General features: G+C 39.2%; 2 protein-coding genes across 2 annotated transcripts in view; both read right to left on the bottom strand.

The window, feature by feature from the left end:
* LOC125238604 overlaps nt 1-17,977 on the bottom strand; it is a 49,821-nt gene extending 31,844 nt beyond the window's left edge. Inside the window, exon 1 of the mRNA XM_048145958.1 lies at nt 17,803-17,977. The gene's annotated coding sequence lies outside the window, so the exon portion shown is untranslated. The remainder of the gene's footprint in view (nt 1-17,802) is intronic.
* Nucleotides 17,978-18,937: 960 nt separating this feature from the next.
* LOC125238619 lies at nt 18,938-21,634 on the bottom strand. The gene is made up of 2 exons (XM_048145980.1): nt 20,536-21,634; nt 18,938-19,236 (listed from the first exon to the last, which is right to left on the bottom strand). The coding sequence occupies exon 1, from the start codon at nt 21,407-21,409 to the stop codon at nt 20,621-20,623; it is 789 nt and encodes a 262-aa protein (XP_048001937.1). The 5' UTR covers nt 21,410-21,634; the 3' UTR covers nt 18,938-19,236; nt 20,536-20,620.
* Nucleotides 21,635-22,310: the final 676 nt, after the last annotated feature.

Raw genomic sequence — 22,310 nt, 5'->3', positions numbered from 1 at the left:
GACAGGGGCGGTCAGAGTATAGCAAAAGGGGCCCGATTCTGGGACTTTTTTCACGTTTTTTATTTATTTATTTATTAAAAATACACAAAAGTTAACAGTATTTCACCAAAGCACTTATGTGGTAATATAATTATGTACATGTTAAATTGACATAAATAAAAGAAAACACACTTAAAAGTTAAACTATGGTTATTACATTAATCACCTAAGGAGTGTAGAGTCTATGAACCTTAAGAGTTTTCTGTATAACACACCAACACTATCAGCAAATATGTCAATATCGTCTGTCTCCAACATTTATTTATTTATTTATTTATTTATTTATTTATTTAATCAAAAAAGTAACACAGCATTACAGTTTACACTAAGGCACTGTGAAACTACAAAATACAAAACAAGACATAAACGATAAATATTACAAAAAAGAATACAAATTAAACATTAGGTTTGGGCGACGACGTAACAGCGTGGCTCCGTTGCGTCGTCTGACTCGGTGTAGGATTCGGCAGGTTGCCCCGGAACCGCCGAAATACCACACCCTTCGGCCAGAAGTCTGCGCACGCGATGGTGTCCTGCAGCGTGCGCGGCACGCGCACAACAAATGAAGTGAAGTGCACGTAGTGGCGCGACTGCAGCTGTTGCACCCTCAGCGTATAGCCAGTCTTCCGGCGAACGTACTCCACCACCTCATCAGCCCCGGCGGAGTAATGCAAGCGCGACACGTAGAGCGCTTTACTCGGTGTAGCAACTCGCAGACCAGAAGTACTCGGCTCCGCGGTACCACACAGAGTCTTACGAGGCGCCCTACGCGCCTTCTTCCTTTGCACCAGTGTGAACCCCTCCTTATTCACATCGGCGCGGGAGGACTTCTCCTTGATTGGAGCCCGTTCTTCACACACCTTTGCAGGTGCGCTGACCCGGTTCGCTGCGGCGTTGCGTTGACCGGCTAGGGCGGCTACATCAGCATATGCCCGCTGACGTGAGCTCGACGTGAGGGGAGGCGGCCGCACGCGCGGGGGGCGCGCGGGCGGCGGAGCGGCGCGTGCGACATTTTTAATTGTGTCAACGCGCAAAATACCTGACTCGACACTAGTGTTGTCAGGTCGATGATCGGACGTCAGGTCTGAAACCGCTGACCGAGCAGGAGCATTACGTAAACAACTAATTTCGTCACGTAACTCGGCGATTGTTTGCAAGCTGGTTTCAAACCTTGTAATAACTACAGCTAAACTTGTTTTTAGGGCCACGATTTCCCTTAACAAGCTGCGAACGTTGACGTCATCCGGATCGCACGACGGAATGATGGAGATATCTGTCGCCACAAACTCTGGAATTCGGTCCTTGTACTCCTTGAAGATCTTCATAATATCTTCAAGGCTCTTCTTCCCGGTTTCATCTCCTCTCCGGTGAGGAACGTAGGTGCCGGCGATTCCTAGGGACTCGCACAACACTCTCTTCGCTTCGCAGATGTCTTCGACAGTGAACCTTGATGCACGCGAATTCATCTGGACAGCATTCTCCGCATCCATCGCCCCTTCCAGAATGAGCTTATCTCTTTCTTGAAGAAAGGCGAGGAACTCGTTCACGACAGGTTGCCTCCGTTTAGAGTCTGCCATCGCGTCAAATACCGGCAGCGGACGAGCCGCGCGATTTCGTAATTATATGAATTAAATCATCAATGCGACTGCACCGCTGCGCGCATTAGACACGACTGAAGACGACATGATGCGGTTAAGAGCAGCTCGGGCTCGAGCGGTGCGCCGGCCGCCGCGAACAGGCGCCGCCGCCGCCGCGCCGGCACCGCGCCCGGCATGCCAACCACCACATTCGTTCTTGGCACTTGCAGCCCCATTCTCTCAAGCACGGATGCGTCATCTACTCTATGGTGAAACGGTTGGCGGTAATGCATAATATGCAGCAGTTTCCGTCTGGTTTCTAGAGTTTGAAGACCAACCATTCCTGTTACGAATAGAGATGGATACATATATTGGGTAATATCCGTACAGTCGTTTGTAAATGTGCCTACAGAACTTCCTCTGCACTCTTTCTAGCATAGTGTTTTGTTCTTATTAGAAAGAATGCATTAAAATAAGCATCTTTTATAAATTAAAGTTTTTGTTAAAACCTACTAATTTAGGAGTTAGAGTGGTGCAAAGTTGCAAAATTTTCCCGTAGCATTACTAAGGCGCCAGAGACAGAAAGCGATATCGACGGAGCCCCGCTTATTACAGAAACTGCACAGAATAGGAGCCTTCGGCCGTTTGAAGATACCTAACGAACCTAACCTATCTATACCTATATAAAAGTCGTCATTTTGTATCCTAGATCGTTTGCGAGACACGCGTTAATTTTATTAAAGTGCTAGTGCCATTTACTAATCTTAGAACCCTAATATCTCAGTAAATATTAATGGAGAAGAAAAAGTTTATATAACAAAACATCCTTATTTTTAAACGTGTTCTATATGATTTATCAATATTAACATAGGTTATATTGGTAAAAAAAATCATCGTAAATTTATTATGTCTCTGGCGCCTTAGTAAATACTATGGGAAAATTCGCAACTTCGTACTGCTCTAACTCCTAAATAAGTAGGTTTTTCAAACAACTTCATTCTATAAAAGATGCTTATTTTAATGCAATCTTTCATGTTTTTAAATTACAAACACTCAAAAATAATAAACACGGGCGCGCCATCTGTCGCAGCTGTGGTGCTTTACTCAGGCCACACGCTACAACCCACAGACCAACCCCTATAGACATCTATTACAAGACGACTCGCGGTGGCCAGCCTTCCTAGTATTTGCACTGATATAAGCGCGGGCGCTCGCCGTGCCCGATCAGTATCGACCAAGTAACAGACCTGAAAGCAGCGCGTGTTTTTCGCACAAAAAAATTGGAAAAGGGTATTTTGATGCCTTAAAGATGTCCACCTGTAGTGTGAAATGGTGTGGAAAGGTAACACGAAGCTCAAATTTAAAAACAGACGGCATTACATTCCACAAATAAGTCATATTTATAATTTATTCAGAGCCGGCATAGGTCAACTTACATTGGCCACTTACGCGTCAGTAGAGGGACAGTCATACTTCTGTCCCTTTTCATCTGGCGCGACTGCCCGCCGTCCTTGAAACGGCCAATCACAGCGCGCTTAACACATTCCCCGCCCGCTCCTCGCACCCCAAACACTGGTGACTCGTATCGCGAACCAAATATACAAGACTGCCACTCTATAGGAGGTTCTCTGTGGCTACAACCATACCGAGCGCATCGATCAGCCGCTTAGTTCCTACGCGCGCCAATAGATGGCGCTTAAGCTCTATTGGGAAACGGGACAATGACGTCATCTTTTTCGTGCATGCTGCCCGTAGTAACGAGTTATTAGACGTTATCACGTCAAAAAAATATGCTATTTCGACTCAATATCACTAGCTTTTACAATCCTAGTAGTTAAAAAAATTGTCCCATACGATTTTTTCTTATTTTGTTACCATTTTCCATACATGTTGTGTGGGGTAAAAAAGAGGAAAGTAATCGTAAACTAGAACTTTCCTTTGCTAATCCGCGAATAGATAACGTGCAAGTCAATCAGTGCTAACCTGTTATAATTACTTGCGTATTTTTTACATGCAATTAATTTTCCCACCCTCCCACCGCAAAAATAAAAATAAATACGCAAATAAATATAACAACCCACCACCAAAAATACAAAACTCGACACGTGTTTCGCCTCTCTACGAGGCATCCTCAGGAGCTGATGTTGACGGTCCGAAGACGGAACATCAGCTCCTGAGGATGCCTCGTAGAGAGGCGAAACACGTGTCGAGTTTTGTATTTTTGGTGGTGGGTTTGTTATATTTATTTGCGTATTTATTTTTATTTTTGCGGTGGGAGGGTGGGAAAATTAATTGCATGTAAAAAATACGCAAGTAATTATAACAGGTTAGCATTGATTGACTTGCACGTTATCTATTCGCGGATTAGCAAAGGAAAGTTCTAGTTTACGATTAACATGGATTTCCGCAAAGTAACGCCTGATTCCATCGATTAAGAGGAAAGTAACAAAAATGTATGGAAATTCTGGGAGACTTTTTGTATCCTAGTGATATTGAAAGTACTCGTGATTCTCTGAGTACAATTGACCTAAAATTCCCTAAAAAAATCTAATTAAAAATAATGGCAAAAAAAAAAGAAATGCTCAAATAAAGATTTAGCATTATCCAAAGCAATTTAGCAAGCAGAAAGTAACTACTATATTTATTTATTTATTTAAACTTTATTGCACAATTGGAAAAAAAAGTACAAATGGCGGACTTAATGCCTTGAGGCATTCTCTACCAGTCAACCATAGGGCCAAACAGAAATTCGCGAATGTGGGTGCAGTGAGAAAAATAAATTTAGAAAGCATGACAATTTACAACTATTGACAAGTATAGCAATATTATTTACATACAATCAATATAATACATAAATAATACATTCATATCATTACACGTATACTTATACACAAATATAAATACAAATATACATACAAATAATATATTATAAACATTATGCATATGGGCGAAGGAGAACTAATTAACTTGTGCCGCACTCAGCAGATGCTGGTGCAGCATGCGTTTGAAAATTAACTTACTTGGGGCCTGTCTTATAGTCAGGGGAAGTGCATTCCAGAGTCGAATAGCTTGTGCAGTGAAAGAATTTGAGAGGAAACCACTGTGGTGAGGAAGTACTGCAAGAACAAGGGATCGGGAGGAACGTAGTTCACAGCCCGGACGGGGGTCATGAAGTTAAATTTGGACTTAAGATAATTGGGAGCGGAAGGATCAAATAAAATAGAAAAAAGGCTGCACAGAACTCTAAAAGATCTGCGCTGACGTACAGGAAGCCATTTAAGTCTGTGGCGATAAAGCGAGACATGGTCAAATTTGCGCAAATTGAAAATGAAACGAATGCCATTATTGAGTGTACGCTCGAGCCTATTTAGAGAATCCTGGGTAACATTGGTAGTGCACACATCAGCATAATCAATCAATGGCAAAATCAAAGCTTGCACCAATAATTTCTTGGTACTCACCGGCAAGAAGTGCTTAAATCTATATAAAAAACGTAGTGTTGCAGTGACTTTACGCGTGACTTCTGTGAGGTGGCCATCCCATGAAAGATTTTTGTCAATTATAAGACCGAGGTCCTTTACTTGATTAGAGACTGGGATCACCGAGCCGTCAAACATGATCGATGCGACTGGAACAGCTTCCAACTTAAAAATTTGACGCGAGCTCCCCACAATGATGGCCTGGCACTTTGAAGGGTTAACAGATATACCAAAATTACGCGACCAGTCAGCGATATGAGCCAGGTCATCATTGAGGACAGAAATAGTTGCATTTAACTGAGATACTTCAGCTTGGGCGTACAGTTGCAGATCGTCGGCGTACAAATGGTGAGGGCTTTTAAACTTGGATGTAATGAGGAACTATACCTTAAAACTAATACATATGTCTGTACGTACATAATGCTTCACATATTATGTCACATGAAATAATTAAAGATGCACCGAATATTCGGTTACTATTCAGTATCCGGCCTCTTCGGCCCTTATTTTAATATTCGGCCGGATACCGAATAGTGAAGTACTATCCGGCCGGATACCGGATGAGCTATTTTTGATTGAATGATTTTGGGGTAAACAAATTAAATGTAAAAAAAACCAGTTACGGTTATTTATAATACTTATAATCGTAGCCCTTTATTATTAATAAAATAAACATTTAAACAAAAACGGACTCACGGCTCGACGCGAAGTTCACTACGAAACAAGTCAAAACCTGCACGACGCGCCCGCTCTCTGCTTAAATTGTAAGTATTGTAGGTAAAATTCTGCTGTCCGAATATTCGGCGGCCGGATACCGAATATTCGGCCGATGGTTGGGCCGAATATTCGGTATCCGGTATCCGGCCAAACAACTATTCGTTGCATCTCTAGAAATAATGCAACGTTTTCAAATGAGATACTTAGACATACTATCAGATTACATACCTAGTCTAGCCGCTATAAATAGTATGTAAGTTGTTATTATTTCCGCTTCAACCGCAAGATTACAAACAATGGCAACAAAGTTTATATAATAGTACTATAGATACTCTATAGGTTGAAGGTACATATAATTATTTCCTAGAAGGTACGATTTTTGTTTTATACCACATCGGTGGCAAACAGGTATACGGGACTATCTTTAAAAGACTCTTTTATCTCACTAGACGTAGGTAAATATGACGTGCAGCGGTTTCGGCTGTGCGTTGATATGTCAGTCAGTCAGTCAATTTCTTCTTTTATATACATGTATTTTAGATCAATTGCCGTATTCTAAAACGCAAACCCTCAACGTAGAGACAAAGCTGTTGAATTAAAAAATTAACTCTATTATAATGCTCAATCGTTTGCACGCATGTTAATTGAGCAGAGTCGAGTGTTACATTAATTGTGACACATGTTTGTAATTGGTTAATTCATTAATTTGATTTGTGTCCGCTGTCCGGTCCGAGGCCATTCTATTTAAATGTGGGGATCTGAATAGGTTAATGGGCCATTTTTTTTTTCAAAGTTGTCCACCCCTTTTTTTGTAACATGGGTATTTTTTACGCGATTCATACTCAGAATCGCGAGGTCTTTCGATCCTGATAGGAGAAAAAAAATGTCCCAAGATTTCCATATATTTTGCAAACCTTCCATTCCGTTACCGCCATACAAAATGTATGAAAAAATGGTAACGTAACGGGAAAAAAACCTTGGGACACTTTTTTTCTCCTATTGGGATTGAAAGAGCTCGTGATTCTGAGTGAAAACCACATAAACATTTCCAAATACAAAAAAGAGGGGGGGGGGACAACTTTGAAAAAAATGGCCCTAATAATTAATTTAAAATTTTATTTTGTAACTTTAAGTTTACAGTAGTTTAAGATGTATGTATGGATGTGTTCCAATATTAACCCTTTACTGCATACGAAGCCATTTATTCCCGATATTATGATATTGAACTATATTCAGAACTCTTAAAGTTAAAATTTCAACAAATATTTAGTAATTAATTAATTGTAATGTAAGGAAGCAAATTCGGCTTATCATTCATTTTAAAATTTAATATTTAGTAGGTATCTTTAAGGTTTACAAGATTTTTTTTGTGATAAAGGTTGTGGAACAGATCGCTTTTCAGCCATCTGCGGTCTTATCGCTAATAAGGAATTTTGTTGTTGTACAATAAAAATGCTAATACTCTCGTTTGTATTATAGTATTTTTTTATTACTTCAATCCATACTAATATCACAGTAAGAGTACTATCGTACAGTATGGCCACTCCTCCCCGCTGAAAGTGCCGCCCACCCCCTCTCGGTTACCTCACAGTTACCGCCTGTCAAAAACGCGAACAGTCGACCTGTCATATCTCACTCATACAAGCATAGTACGCGTTCACCTACACGAGCTTAGACTGTGTGCTATAGGAGCGCGCCTCTTTCATATATTTGATCGCCAGTGTCCGAGATGTGCCTAAAGTGAATTATAAGTAATAGTAGTAAACTCTTTATCGTACAATTTATAACAAAAAAAAACCGGTCAAGTGCGAGTTGGACTCGCCCACCGAGGGTTCCGTACAAACTTTCAAACTCCCCAGTTATAAAAGAATCTCATGTTTTCACATAACTCTAACGACTTGACTAGAAGACAAAAGTATAGGTACTAATGAGCATTATTGTGTATAGCCCCATCTCTCGGTGAATTCGCTAACTAATTTGCGCGACCATAGTATGTTGGTTTTTCAGGGATTATTCTTTATAATGTTAACCGATTTAAACAATTTTTACTTTATTGGAAAGAAGATGATTTACTTAACATCTCGTATTAATTTGAAGTACTATATACATCCGCAAAGGTGGGTAAATTAAAAGTAAAAATGTGAAAAGTTTTTTGTGAATTAAAAAAAAAGTTGTCAAGATACAAACACGATTATATTTTTCCTGTAATATTTAGCATAAAACCAATGTTTCCTAAAATTTTCATAATTTTTCGTTGGTAAACTTCGGAGATAAGGGGGGGGGGGGGGGAACGGTATTTTTTTTTACATTTTCCTTCAAAATTCTTTTTTTTTCCACAACAAAAAAATTATAAAAAATAGTTTATTTAAGTTCAATTTAAGCTCTTTCTAACGATACCCCACTTGACCTAGTAACTTGAAATTTACAGTTTACCCCCTTTTCATTTTGGCCATTTTCTACAATTAAAATTAATAAATTAAAAAAAATTATACCTTCTAAGTATTTGTAGTTTTCACAATGTTCACAACTATTCCAAATTTCAAGTTGATAGCATTAGTAGTTCTCGAGATATTTAGGAATGTGACAGACGGACAGACAGACGGACAGAGTCGCACCATAAGGGTTCCTGTTGTACCTTTTTGGTACGGAACCCTAAAAACACAGTGATTACGACGCGAAACGCAAACGAAACGCCGCGAAAGGTAGTCTGGCCCCGTAGCCGAATGGCACAAACGCTCACGAAACGAAACGCTCGTAGATATCTATCTCTATCGCTCTTGTTTATTGGCGCGACAGAGCCAGACTACCTTTCGCGGCGTTTCGTTTTCGTTTCGCGTCGCAGAAATGCCATTCGGCTACGGCATCGGCACCTGGCTCTGTCGCGCCAATACGCAAGAGCGATAGAGATAGATATCTACGAGCGTCTCGTTTCGTGAGCGTTTCGTCAGCGTTTGTGCATTCGGCTACGCAAATGCGAACTTATCCCTTTGAGGGATTTCTTTTATTACATACTAGAGATTTTGTAATGATTTTATCACGTTTCAAAACAGGCACTTTCCTCGATACGTTTACCAAAACCGACAATCATTGTATGGGGAAAGCCATCAGAGCCGCGATTTCGGTTCCATAGTTTTTGCTCAGTTGGTCCTAAAATCCATGGGATTTCTAAGGTTGTCAGTGCCTGATGTGACAATGACAATTGACAACCTGTGTAACTCTTAAAATATCCTCCTTCTCCTTACATAAATAAATAAATATTATAGGATTGACTGAGTTAGGTTTAGTTTTTTTTTGTCTGAAAGCTGTGTTAGTCGGGAGTGTTCTTAGCCATGTTTCATGAAAATCGGTCTACTATGTCGCGGTCGGGGGTTTTTTCAAAATGTTATTTTTGTGGTTAGGTTAGGTTATTTTTCCCTCACTAGCTCGGAAACACGTGTTTTGTCCTTTAATACCAGCTGGTAAAAACGCATTTTATTCACTAGTGGGTAAAGTAATTTGACCTTGAATAAAGTCAAATTAACTGCTTTAAAATTGATAAAAGTTTGTGAATCTAGTAATAAAGATGATTTACCACCTGTGGAACTACTGGAAGCAGTAATAAACGCATTTTTTGCGTTGTAGTTTCCTCGCTATAGTGAGGGGAAAAGTTTTGTGTTACACTCGGGTGCAAATGTATTTTACTTCTCGTGTGTTAAAAAACTCACAAGTTCAGGATTCTGTTCTCGAACCACTCGCTTCGCTCGTGGTTCAACTATAGAATCCTTTCACTTGCTCGTTTTTCAATTCCACACTCGGCGTTAAAATACAACTTTGCCCCCTTGTATAATAACAAATAACTATTATCACCACTCGTTTCGAACTTCTCTTTTCCGCACTTTTATCGTAATCTACTAACCCCCTTATTCATAAACGTACTCTAAAATTATCGAGCCGATAAAGTTCGTTTGTCCCTTTCTATCACACCAATACGTAGGAAAGGAACATACGAACTTTATCGGCTTGATAGAGTACGTTAATGAGTAAGGGGGTTAGTATTTAAAATGACGTTCGTATTAAGTGACGGTTTCTAAACGTTGCGTAAGTAAGAAAAATATTCTACCACATATTTTTGATTATCATCGAACAATTCTATCAACTAAAAGCAAAAGACTCGTTACCCTTTGTGTAACACAAATAACACAATGGTCTATATAATTTCCTTTCCGTTAACGCGACAAAAAGCCAAGGTGACAATGACAACGGCAAACAAATTACCTTTTTTATAGTCGGCTAATTATGTACGTAGACAGTTTCCGGATGTTTTACCCGTTAACCACAGAGTAGATAAACTAATAACTATTTTGGTGCCTGTGTGGTGACGGGTTAAGAATTTCACCACCCCCTTTCTTCCCGTGGGTGTCGTAGAAGGCGACTATGGGATATGGGTTAAATTGTGGCGTAGGCGAGAGGCTGGCAACCTGTCACTGCAATGTCAGTTTCGTTTTCTTTCAACCCCTTATTTGCCAAGAGTGGCACTGAAGCTTTAGTAGTTTCATGTGTTCTGCCTACCCCTTTATGGGATACAGGCGTGATTGTATGTATGTATTTTGGCTCAATGATCCAAAGTGAATCTTGGCCTCCGAAATGAGAGATCGCCCTGTCCCGATCCTGCGCAGCCGGGTCTCTATTGGTTCGCATAATTTTTTTAGTCCGATTTTTACAATCCATAACGTTGTTAGTCATAATTTTTAATAGTCATATTATCATTAGTCATAAAGTTGAATGTCAGAAATTGGAGGTCAGATTTTTGCAAGTCATCATTATTGTCAGTCATAAACATTGTTTGGCATAATAATCAAATTGCATATTGTATTATGGACATAATGTTGAAAGCAATAAACATGTTTGTCATAATTGTCGTAAAGTATATTTTCGCAAGTAATAATGATTACTGTCCACATTAACTTTAATCATAACATTCAATGGGATCTATATTATTTTTCATTAAGTTTGAAGTCATAATGTTTGTTCGTGTTCACTATCGTTAGTCATAATTTAGTTTTTCACAGAAGATACTTTTTTGGGGTTCCGTAGTCAACTGTCTGTCTGTCTGGTACACACAAGGTAACTAACGAACCTACCCGAGAAATGAAAATTTTCTCGTTGGGCTCACTGATTTTCCCGCCATTTCGTCTTTTACATGTTATGTGTTTTATTTTTTCATGTTGCTTTTAAAAGTATTAGGCCCCGCCAGCGATTCGACGGAGCCCCGCTATGCGGGGCTCCTATTTTTGCTCTGAATGACACAAGGTAACTAGCGAACCTAGCTGAGAAATGAGGATTAAAATACTCAATGAGCTCACTGATTTTCCCGCCATTTCTTCCTTTGCATGCTGATTTTTGTAGTATTCGGCTTCGTCAACGAGTAGAAGGGGGCAGGGGTCCTATTTCCGTTCTAATGGACGCGAGGTAAATGCGGACTACCAATAAAGTCATAAGGTATAATGTATCGATTGTCCACATTTTCGTTAGTCATAATTTGGTTTTTCTCAAAAACGCGTAACTTTTCAGGATTGCCATAAAACAAACCTAACCTAACCTATCTATAGGTGACCCTAATGAAACCGTTTCAGAATTATGACTAATGATAATCTGGCTAACAAAGGGATCCGTTTTAAATGTTATATTCATCAACTTTCTTGATTCTAAGATTATAGTATTCTATAATATGGGTTGTTAACGTTAGAACTATTAAACGTTATTCGTAACAAAGATTATGACTTATGAGGTTTATGCCTTAAAACTGTATGCAGAACAATCAGTAGGGCTTCAAAAAATATGCCTAGTAATATTTCTGGATAATTATTGTTATGCCTTTCAATTTTATACTCATCAACTTTATGACTTTTAAGGTTATGGCATCCAATATTATGGGTTGTTAATGTTCGTACCATTAAGCATTATTCGTAACAAAAATTATGACTAGTGATGTTTATGACCACAAAATATATGAATAACAACTTATGACTAACGAAATTCTGACCAAAAAGTTTATGGGAAAGAAAGGGGTCCCTGCGCAGCCTCTTGCCAGTCACTGACTTGAAGCCGACGCAGATCCGCCACCACAGTCCTCCCAGCGATACCTGGGTCGACCCGCCGGACGGCCACCAGCCGGTCGACCCAAGAACGCTCTCTTGACAGCCCGATCGTTTTCCATTCTAAGTACCTAAGTGACCGAACGACCAGCGAAGTCTGTGGGCTTTCGTTTGGCCGATGCTATTGGGTTCGGCCTTCAGCTACTAACTTTTCGAACTCGGCATTTTTCCGGATCCCCCAGGTGGTACCACCTTTATTACCAGTAGTCCAGAGTAGATGGTACACAATTAAAGATGTACAGTTACAATTTTTTTTAAACTTGCTACTAATGGGTTTGGAGTGAACGCTCCGACTGTGGAAGGAGCTCCTTGCCGAGGTTTTCCGGTTTACAGCAATGGTTCTTCAAAAAATGACTGTAGGTACTCACTATAAGTATACAGCACGGGAAGCATGGTCGCGCGATAAAATAGCAGGCCGTCCCTATCGCACTATTTGTAAGTGCGATAGGGACGGCCTGATATTTTATCGTCTATCGCGCGACCATGCTTCCCGTGCAGATTTCTAAAGGGTCGGCAACGCGCAAGTAAGGGCCCATTTAGACGGTACGAAAACTCGCATACGAATTTTATTACATTGCGGTATTTGATGGCTGTGCAAAATTTTATGTAACCTCAACAGCCCGCAACGTAACGTAAATCGCATGCGAGTTCGCACGCCGTCTAAATCAGGCCTAACACTTCTATAGTTCGTCCATATAGACTACGGTGACTGCTTACCGTCAGGTGGGTCGTATGCTTGTATGCCACCATCTAGTGTAAAAAAAACAACCTTTGCTGTCCAGCGGACTGGTCGTCTGTGGTCGCCTTTAGTTATTAGAATTGCCTCCAACGGTGCAAGGAAATATCCAATCTAGCGATGCTGAGTTTATAGCAAAATAGCATCGTCAATTACTAATATTACTATAGTAGCTTATAGTAGAGATCTAGAGATGCTATTGCACAACAACCAGCACTTTTTGACTATGCGTTGAAACTTGGCTCAGTTGTTCCTTGGGTGACCTTGAGTAGATTTAGACCGGGAGGCATCGAGAGCCTCCCTACATTTAGTAGTGGCAGGGGAGGAAGTATGGCTTTCAAACCATAGTTCTCTAAAACTTTACCATCAACAACATGCTGAAATGAGGCTATTTCGTGGCACTTCATTCCTTTCTTTTGTGGTAAGGTACAGCAAGGCAAATCTCGACTGGGGGACATATAACTGATCCATTTATTTCATTATTACACTATGATGTTGAGTTGTACATGTATTCACTGAACACGCCTGGCGTATATAACCGGTGGACACTCTATTTAATAATGCAATACATAATTGTAAAACATGGAAAAGATGGACCAGTTACATTTGCTCCCCCGTCGAGATTTGCCCCGCATTAAATAATAGTACATTATTACGGGAAAGAAGTACGTCATAACGGGAAAGAAGTACGTCATTACGGGAAAGAAGTACGTCATTACGGGAAAGAAGAGCTTACAGGTTGAGTAGGTATATCCGGCTAAGCGCAGCGCGTGGGGACGTTCAACCCGCCGAGCCTTAAAAAAGTGATTTTTAACCCCCGACGCAAAAACGAAGGAGTGTTATAAGTTTGACGTGTCTGTCTGTCTGTGTGTGTGTCTGTCTGTGGCATCGTAGCTCTCGAACGGATGAACCGATTTTGATTTAGTTTTTTTGTCTGAAAGCTCAGTTAGTCGGGAGTGTTCTTAGCCATGTTTCATGAAAATCGGTCCACTAGGTCGCGATCGGGGGTTTTTTCAAAAATTTAATTTTGTGGTTAGGTTATTATAACATAAGTTTACTTTAATTCACCAAAGTATTACAAAAGCTGTGTAGAATATAAAATTTGCTAGCCCATAGGACCATGCGGATAAGTCCAGACTCCTTTAATAGTCTAGTTTTATCCACTCAAACTTTATTTCAAATAAAGTATGTCTTGCCCGCACTGACCTTACTGCGTTTTAACTTTGAGGAGCAGCGTGAGATACGAGATTTTTTCACGCACTGACCTTACTGTGTTTTAACTTTGAGGAGCAGCGTGAGATACGAGATTTTTTCACGCACTGACCTTACTGCGTTTTAACTTTGAGGAGCAGCGTGAGATACGAGATTTTTTCACGCACTGACCTCACTGCGTTTTAACTTTGAGGAGCAGCGTGAGATACGAGATTTTTTCACGCACTGACCTTACTGCGTTTTAACTTTGAGGAGCAGCGTGAGATACGAGATTTTTTCGAAGTAGTGACGATATGTAGGTAAGGTACGATGCATTAAAGAACTATGTATACGTTATTAAACGACCCAGTTCGAACCATAATTAGTTCCACATGAATAGATGCGATACGATGGAAATAAACAAAGTGAATTAAATCGATATGGAAAGTGTATATTATGAAATGATTAGCATTTGCCCGCGGCTTCACTCGCGCTAAATTCGAATGAATCCATACTTAGTATACTTACTTAGTTACTAATAGGTACTTACTAATATTATAAATGGGAAAGTGTGTGCGTCTGTTTGTTTGTCCGTCTTTCACGCCAAACGGAGCGACAGATTGACGTGATTTTTTAAGCGCAGATAGTTGAAGGGATGGAGAGTAACATAGGCTACTTATTGTCTCTTTCTAATCCCTCACTTCCCTAAAATGGGGGGTGGAAAATTGTAAGGAGCTTTCAGCAATTTTCGAATATAACGAGAGCGAAGCTAGTGCTCCATACAAACTTCCACTCCACCTCCATTTTAGGGAAGTGGGGGGTTAGAAAAAGACAAAAGTTAGCCTATGTCACTCTCCATCCCTTCAACTATCTCCACTTAATCATCATTTATTTTAATTAAAACACTTAAATTAAAATCTTACAAATAAAATAAAACTAAATTATAACTAAATCACTACTTAAAAATAAGCTTATAATAAATAATAAGTACTAAAGAAATAATTAGAAAATAATAATAAAAATAAAAGAACCCAATTATAAAAAGAAAAAACCATCTAACAAATCCGCCTGCGGCATGGTGCCCATTATGCTGGCGGCATTTCCTCGCTGTATCGCCAGTGCGATACGTTGCGAGAAATACGCGCCAGCTCTAGGGTCTAGGGTCTCCAGTAGAGTCGATAAGCCGAGCCGACAGAGCTCCCACAAAGGCTTTCATGTCAGCCGACCCACTTAATTAAAATTTTGAAAAGACCCGCGACCGCGACATAGTGAACCGATGTTCATGAAACATGGCTAAGAACACTCCCGACTAATTCAGCTTTCAAACAAAAAAAAACTAAATCGAAATCGGTTCATCCGTTCGGGAGCTACGACGCCACAGACAGACACACACACAGACAGACAGACACGTCAAACTTATAACACCCCGTCGTTTTTGCGTCGGGGGTTAAAAAAGACAAAAATTAGCCTATGTCACTCTCCATCCCTTCAACTATCTCCATTTAAAAAATCACGTCACAGACGGAGAAACAGACACACACATTACTTACTCTAATCTTATACTTTTAAACGAGCAATTCTTGTATATTTATTTATTTATTTATTTATATATATATTTATTTACACTGACGATCTCGGAAACCGCTCTAACGATTTCGCAGAAATTTGTTATGTGGGGGTTTTTGGGGGTGAAAAATCGGTCTAACTTATCCTTAGGTCCCGGAAAACGCGAATTTTCGAGTTTTCATGCGTTTTTCTTCGCGCGCCATCTCGTGTGCAGTAGTTGTACTGTTAAGACAGAATTCTTTCGGTCGATGTAAGTACTATTTATTGCAAACACTAGATGGCGACACAGGTCAAGGCTAAAACGAATAGAAAATACACTATTTGAGTTTTTGTGGCGAAATGCGCGCCATCTCGTGTGGAGTAGTTGTGTTGTTAAGGCTGAGAATTCTTTCGCTCGATGTAGGTACTATTCATTTTTGAACTAGATGGCGACACATGTCAAGGATACGAAACAGAACCGAGCGAAGCTCGGTTGCCCAGATTGTACTTACTAAACGTTGTATAAACACAACTTATACTTCAAGTATACACTCTAATTGTGAGTAGATAAAGTTGATTTCTAAATATTGCTGATATTCAAGTTTAAGACACATATGTTCGTTGTCTAAAGATAACCTTTGAAAGGTCAATAGCACTAAAATTACATTACCTTGATACGAATATAAGAGATATCTTGTATCTGCTATCATTTTGAAACTTATGAGTCATCCAAACTAATATTATAAATGGGAAAGTTTGTCCGTCTTTCACGGCAAAACGGAGCGACGAATTGACGTGATTTTTTAAATGGAGATACTTGAAGGGATGGAGAGTGACATAGGCTACTGTTTGTCTCTTTCTAACGCGAGCGAAGCCACGGACAGAAGCTAGTAATTTGTGTCTGTATTGCAGATGATGATGATGATGATCCAACTTGATGACCGGATGGCGTAGTCGGTAGTGGCCCTGCCTGCTAGGCCGTTGTTCCCTGTTCGAATCCCGGTAAGGGCATTTATTTGCGTAATGAGCACAGATATTTGTTCCTGAGTCATGGATGTTTTCTATGTATATAAGTATTTATATATTATATATATCGTTGTCTGAGTACCCACAACACAAGCCTTCTTGAGCTTACCGTGGGACTCAGTCAATCTGTGTAAGAATGTGCTATAATATTTATTTACTTACTACTATTTATTTATTATTTGGCAATTAGTTCAATGTTCCTATGAGGTCAAATACTTCGCTTCATTGGTGTTAACATAAAGTTTTATATTTCTTATTTAATACTAGCTGTTTCCTCTACACTTTATAAGAAACCTACGTGCCAAACTTAGAATCTCTAGGACCAGTGGTTTCGTCTGTGCGTTGATATGTCTGTCAGTCAGTCATTCAGTCAGTCACTTTCTTCTTTGTATACATACTAGCTTTTGCCCGCGGCTTCGCTCGCGTTAGAAAGAGACAAAAAGTAGCCTATTTCACTCTCCATCCATTAAACTATCTCCACCTAAAAAATCACGTCAATTCGTCGCTCCGTTTTGCCGTGAAAGACGGAATAACAAACAGACACACACACTTTCCCATTTATAATATTAGTATGGATTTAGACTAAGACTACAGTCCAAAGCTGCCAACTATGGTCTAAAATTAAGTGTTAACTGTTAATGTATTTATTAAATTGAAGTTTCTTATCAATTAAAAGGAAATAGTATACAGTATTGCATTTATAGATAACTTAGGTATTTAACTCTAATGAATAAATAATATAAATAAACATGCTTGTTATTGTATTGATGTGGTCGGGGAAAATTCTAGGCTGTCCCAAGGTTAACCTGATATTACACTGTTTTTTTTAATGATAAGCATTATCAACGTAAGTGCCAAATTTAAGTAATTGGTGTTTTGATTTGTTTAAGAAAAACATTTCTTTACTTTTGTAGGAACTGTAGGAACTTATATAAACAAATACTTATCTTTTTTTCAAATTTTCCTGCTTTTCTGCTTATAAGAGTAAGTAAAATATCTTCATAACTTTACAAAGAACGTTTTTTCTTCCTAATATAAAAAAAAAAATCCACAAACTAGAATATGTACTTTGCAACACCTATAACTAGACCGTGTCCATAATTTTGCAAAGGGGTCATAGTTATAAATACGATCGTATGTAAACACTTACAAAAGACGCTGTTACAACATCGACTCACAATCCACACACTAAAGCGCATCTTAATAACCTACCAAACGGTAAAAATACTCGTCTTTTGTCATCCGAAGACACTTAAAGTCATTAAATCATCTTCAGATGCTTCGGAACATCTTCTAACTCGTAAAAACGGCAAAAAATAATTTTACAAAATAATAAATAAAATGTATAGTGTACTTACAGTTTTTAAATGTGGAGATGTTGAGTTTGTCCTGGTTTTGTTCGATGCGGTGTTACTTCATCACTTTAGCGTTAGTTTTAAGCTTATAATTAATTTAAACTGGCTGCAAAGTCGACCGTCGTTCAATAAACTTGACGTTTTTTTGACAGATCGCATGAATCGCAGGTCGCATCGCATTTGGTCGTATGATGGGTACTGCATACAGTGTTGCCATGATTTTTTTTTTAAATTCCACTTGATGAGGAATTCATAGACATAGACATAGACATAGAGTATATTTATTTATTTATTTATTTATTTATTTATTTATTGAATAGAATGGTAGACATAGGCTCCCCACAGACAGTCTTAAAAATTCATAATCTTTTTTTTTTTTTTTTTTTTGGCTTTTACTCCCTGCCAATTTGCACAGGGTGAATTTGCCAATGTCAGTGTTGGCTTGGTGTTATCGTAGCTTTGACTTTCACACGTGAGGAGAATGTTCGGTATTTTTATTTTTTTTTAATTTTTTATGAAGGATGTGAAGGGAAAACCTAAAACAAAACATTTGTTATGAACGTCACTGACAAACACATGACAACACTTACACAAATTGATTAGCGAAGAAGCGGGAAGCGGATGACAGAATGTTAGTAATGCCAACATGAGGGAAATGAAAGAAAAGAAAACCATATTATATGTATAACAGGAATAAATGAAGTAATAGAATATTATAGATGAGAGTGAGAATGAATTTACGTTATTTATAGTTTAATGTTATTTGTTTGTAAATATTTAATTAGGATAGAAGTTAAGGTCGAATCCATGTAACAAAGTAGCGAGCTAAAGCATATAGGTCGTGGTACACTTTCGGGCAATACATCGTACAGTGAGTAGCTACACATTGAACAAGAAAAGAAGATGTGATCCAAGTTACCCTCCTCTTGCCCGCATTGGCATAATGAGTTCGCGCGGACACCAATCATAGCCAGAAATAACGGAGTGCATACTTTTCCCAATCGCAACCGGCAAATTGTGGATATAACCCATTTAGGAGAATTACGAAAACGATAGAACCACGGCTTCCGAGTGATACGAGGTTGCACACATCCATAGTGCTTGCCCGTCTGCAATTTCGAGATATCCCATTGCTCCTGCTGTATCGACTCTGATACAAAACGTTTCTTGCCTGAGCTCTCATTTGCTTGTGAGTTTGGGAGAACAATTTCAGTCCTAGATAATGAGGTACAATTCTACCTTTGACCTGACATGTACATCATTTTAGTAATATAACAAATCATCATCATCTGCTTCGCTAACATTGTTGAGATAAGAGGTTGGTTACACTGAGAAGGAAATGATTCATACCTTGAACTGAAGATATGACCTCGGTGGCTCTCTCGCCCATAAGCTCTCAGCACAGCTGATAGCTTCCACCGGATTATATGCCACCACCTGTATAGAAAATAGTTTTATGACCATGGGTCACTAAGGTACACAACCTATGTATTTATAACATGAACAATTGTTATTATAGTAATACCAAGAATATATTGAAGTATTATGATTGTTATTGTTTTACTATCTCAATCAATTGGGAAACTATCCTGAGGACTTGGTCCTTATTATTCCTTATCTATATGAGAATTATGATATATGTGAATGTATTTATGTTGTAGAATTATATTAGCATAGTTACTGGCTCATAGCATGAACCGATCTGGGTTTAAAATAATAATAATAATATGACTTGTAAACATGGTATGATATATCCATATATTGGATTTGTTAAGATTGGTTATAACGCATAATATGATCATATTCGTATGTCAACACATAAGTAATTGCACAGGTTGCAACACAACGTTACGCATTCGTTCAATATCCGTAAGAAGGCTACACAGCCTCATACTCTAAGGGTAATCCCTCTATTTCGTCACTGACCATGGTCAAGGCAACTCAGCCTCTATATCAAGGATCAAATCCTCTTTCGCTTCGGCCGTAGCCAGGCAAACATAGCCTCTATATAAAAGGATAAATCCTCTTTCACTTCGGCCGTAGCCAGGCAAACATAGCCTCTATATAAAAGGATAAATCCTCTTTCACTTCGGCCGTAGCCAGGCAAACATAGCCTCTATATAAAAGGATAAATCCTCTTTCACTTCGGCCGTAGCCAGGCAAACATAGCCTCTATATAAAAGGATAAATCCTCTTTCACTTCGGCCGTAGCCAGGCAAACATAGCCTCTATATAAAAGGATAAATCCTCTTTCACTTCGGCCGTAGCCAGGCAAACATAGCCTCTATATAAAAGGTTAAATCTTCTTTCTTATTATACGCAGCCTCTCGACAAGTACGCAAGTGAGACAAACAGGTTAAGGGCAAACGATATTCTCCTCTCTCGCTAAACTCATGCACATCATCTTCACCTCAGGTTAACTTTTAAGGCATATTAATTATAGTGATTATTAAGCGCATTGGTCTCAAATAAAGATAAGCAGCTCAAACTCAAATAAGACAGATCTCTCGTTCTAAATGGAGATCATGATGAAGAAAATAAATATGTGAATGGGACAACCATGTCCTCTTTTATTTCTTTTATACTCAAACTATACTTAGCTTTTGGAGAGCCGAAGGGAAGATGCATGTGGCTTTCACGAGGCACTTTATTTATAACTTTTATATCGCACGTTCCCAAACTAACTTTGACACACAAAGATGGCGCAATCAAAAGGAAAAGGAAACGTTAGCTTACCATAGACTAATTTGAAGCTGTCATATGTGTTGCCTGTTGAAATATGTACACATCGCGGGAGTCCGCGACACACCCGCCGAGCGAGCTATAACGATGCAGTAAGTGTGGTCATCAGATGGCGGGTCCACTCTCGGATTTTTTCCCTAGCTTGGACCGCCGCAGCCCTCATTTGCCTTTCATTGTCAGACTGGTTTACTTCTGACTCATAGTTTTCATCAGCCATATCAGCTTCTAAGTTTATATTATCACATTTATGCTCTATGTTTGACTCTATCATATCTTTGTCTGTATTTGGAACGTTGAGGTTCTCCTCTGTCATCTCATTGCTATGTGCCGTGTCCACGTCCATGCTGTCAACTGTGTCGAGCTCCATTTCTAGTTGTACATCGGGATAAAACTCTCTTTGTATCACTGAAGAATCTGTACTTTCTTCTAATTTCATTTCTTTTATCCTTGTTGTAGGTTCTTCCTCTAATTGATGATTAGACAAATTGTTAGGTGTTGGAACATCTTCTACTTCCAAAGGGTATAAGTGTAATAAGGATCTCGTAAATGTACCATTGTCGATCTTCACTCGAGCGACTCTACATAATCCATCAGCTCCTTTAATTAATTCAACGATCTTCCCTACTTTCCAGTTCTCTCTGTTCTTAGTATCACCTTTCATTTGTACAATGTCCCCAACACATGGTTCATTGTGAGTTTTAACTCTGGGTTGTTTGGTTGAATTTTTGTAACGTTCTCTTAAGCTAAGCAGATACTGATTCATGAACATGTCCTTGTATTCTCTCATGATAGTCTCACCACGTCTCCAACCTTCTATGAGTTGTTGTTTGGTTGTAGTGGCGTTAACGGGTGTTTCCTTCATTGACATCTGTAGTCCTAGACATTTTCCCGGTGTCAAGAAGTCTGCTGGTTTCAATACATGTTCCAAACCAGTACCTATGTAGGTTAATGGTCTTGTGTTGACGACACTTTCTACTTCTTTAAGAACGGTTAGTAGTTGGGTATCGTTCAATAGATGTTTCTGTAGTGTTCGTTTAAGACAGTGCTTGGTAACACCCACTAATCTTTCGTATACGCCCCCATGCCATGGGGCCAGCTGAGGATGAATTTCCATTGTATATTTTCCTCTGTTAAACTTTTAGTTGTCATTAGTTCAGATAGTAGTTTGAATTGAAGTGCGTTGTCTGTTACAATCAGAGTAGGAACACCTCTGGTAGCCATGAATCTTCTAAATGCTAGTAAACATTCTTCTGCTGTCATGTCTTTTACTAGCTCCAAATGTATAGCACGAACGACTAAGCAAGTGAATAAGCAAATCCATCGTTTTGTTGAGTTTCTTCTTTAACATACATTGGTCCAAAGTAATCTACACCTACATATGTATATGCTGTCTCATACTTTACTCTTTCAGGTGGTAAAGCAGGAGTTTCTGGTAAGGAGTAGGGTCCTCCGCCATGTTTCACACATTGCTGGCATTTACGGATATATTTTTGTACTTGTGCTCTTCCTTGTGGAATCCAAAAGCGTTGTCTGATTATATCAAGGGTGTGAGGTATACCAACATGATAGTTGTTCTCATGTGCTTTCCTTATAACATTTGTAGTGTAATCGCAATCTTTGGGCAGAAGAATTGGGTGCTTTGCATCATACGATAAATCGGAGTGTGTCAGACGACCGTCGCATCGAAGGATTCCGTCCACATCTTTAAATAATCCTAGGTTACGGGTAAGACTGGTCTCCTTGTTATCGACTTCATCTGGATAATATTG

The sequence above is a fragment of the Leguminivora glycinivorella genome, chromosome 24 (assembly GCF_023078275.1).
Source record: "Leguminivora glycinivorella isolate SPB_JAAS2020 chromosome 24, LegGlyc_1.1, whole genome shotgun sequence".
Lineage (NCBI taxonomy): Eukaryota > Metazoa > Arthropoda > Insecta > Lepidoptera > Tortricidae > Leguminivora > Leguminivora glycinivorella.
The sequence above is the reverse complement of the archived record's forward strand: the minus strand, read 5'-3'. Positions and strand labels throughout refer to the sequence as shown.

Bases quoted from the DNA above. Each gene is read 5' to 3' on its own strand.
- LOC125238619 (XM_048145980.1), bottom strand. From the start codon at position 21,409: ATGTCAATGAAGGAAACACCCGTTAACGCCACTACAACCAAACAACAA.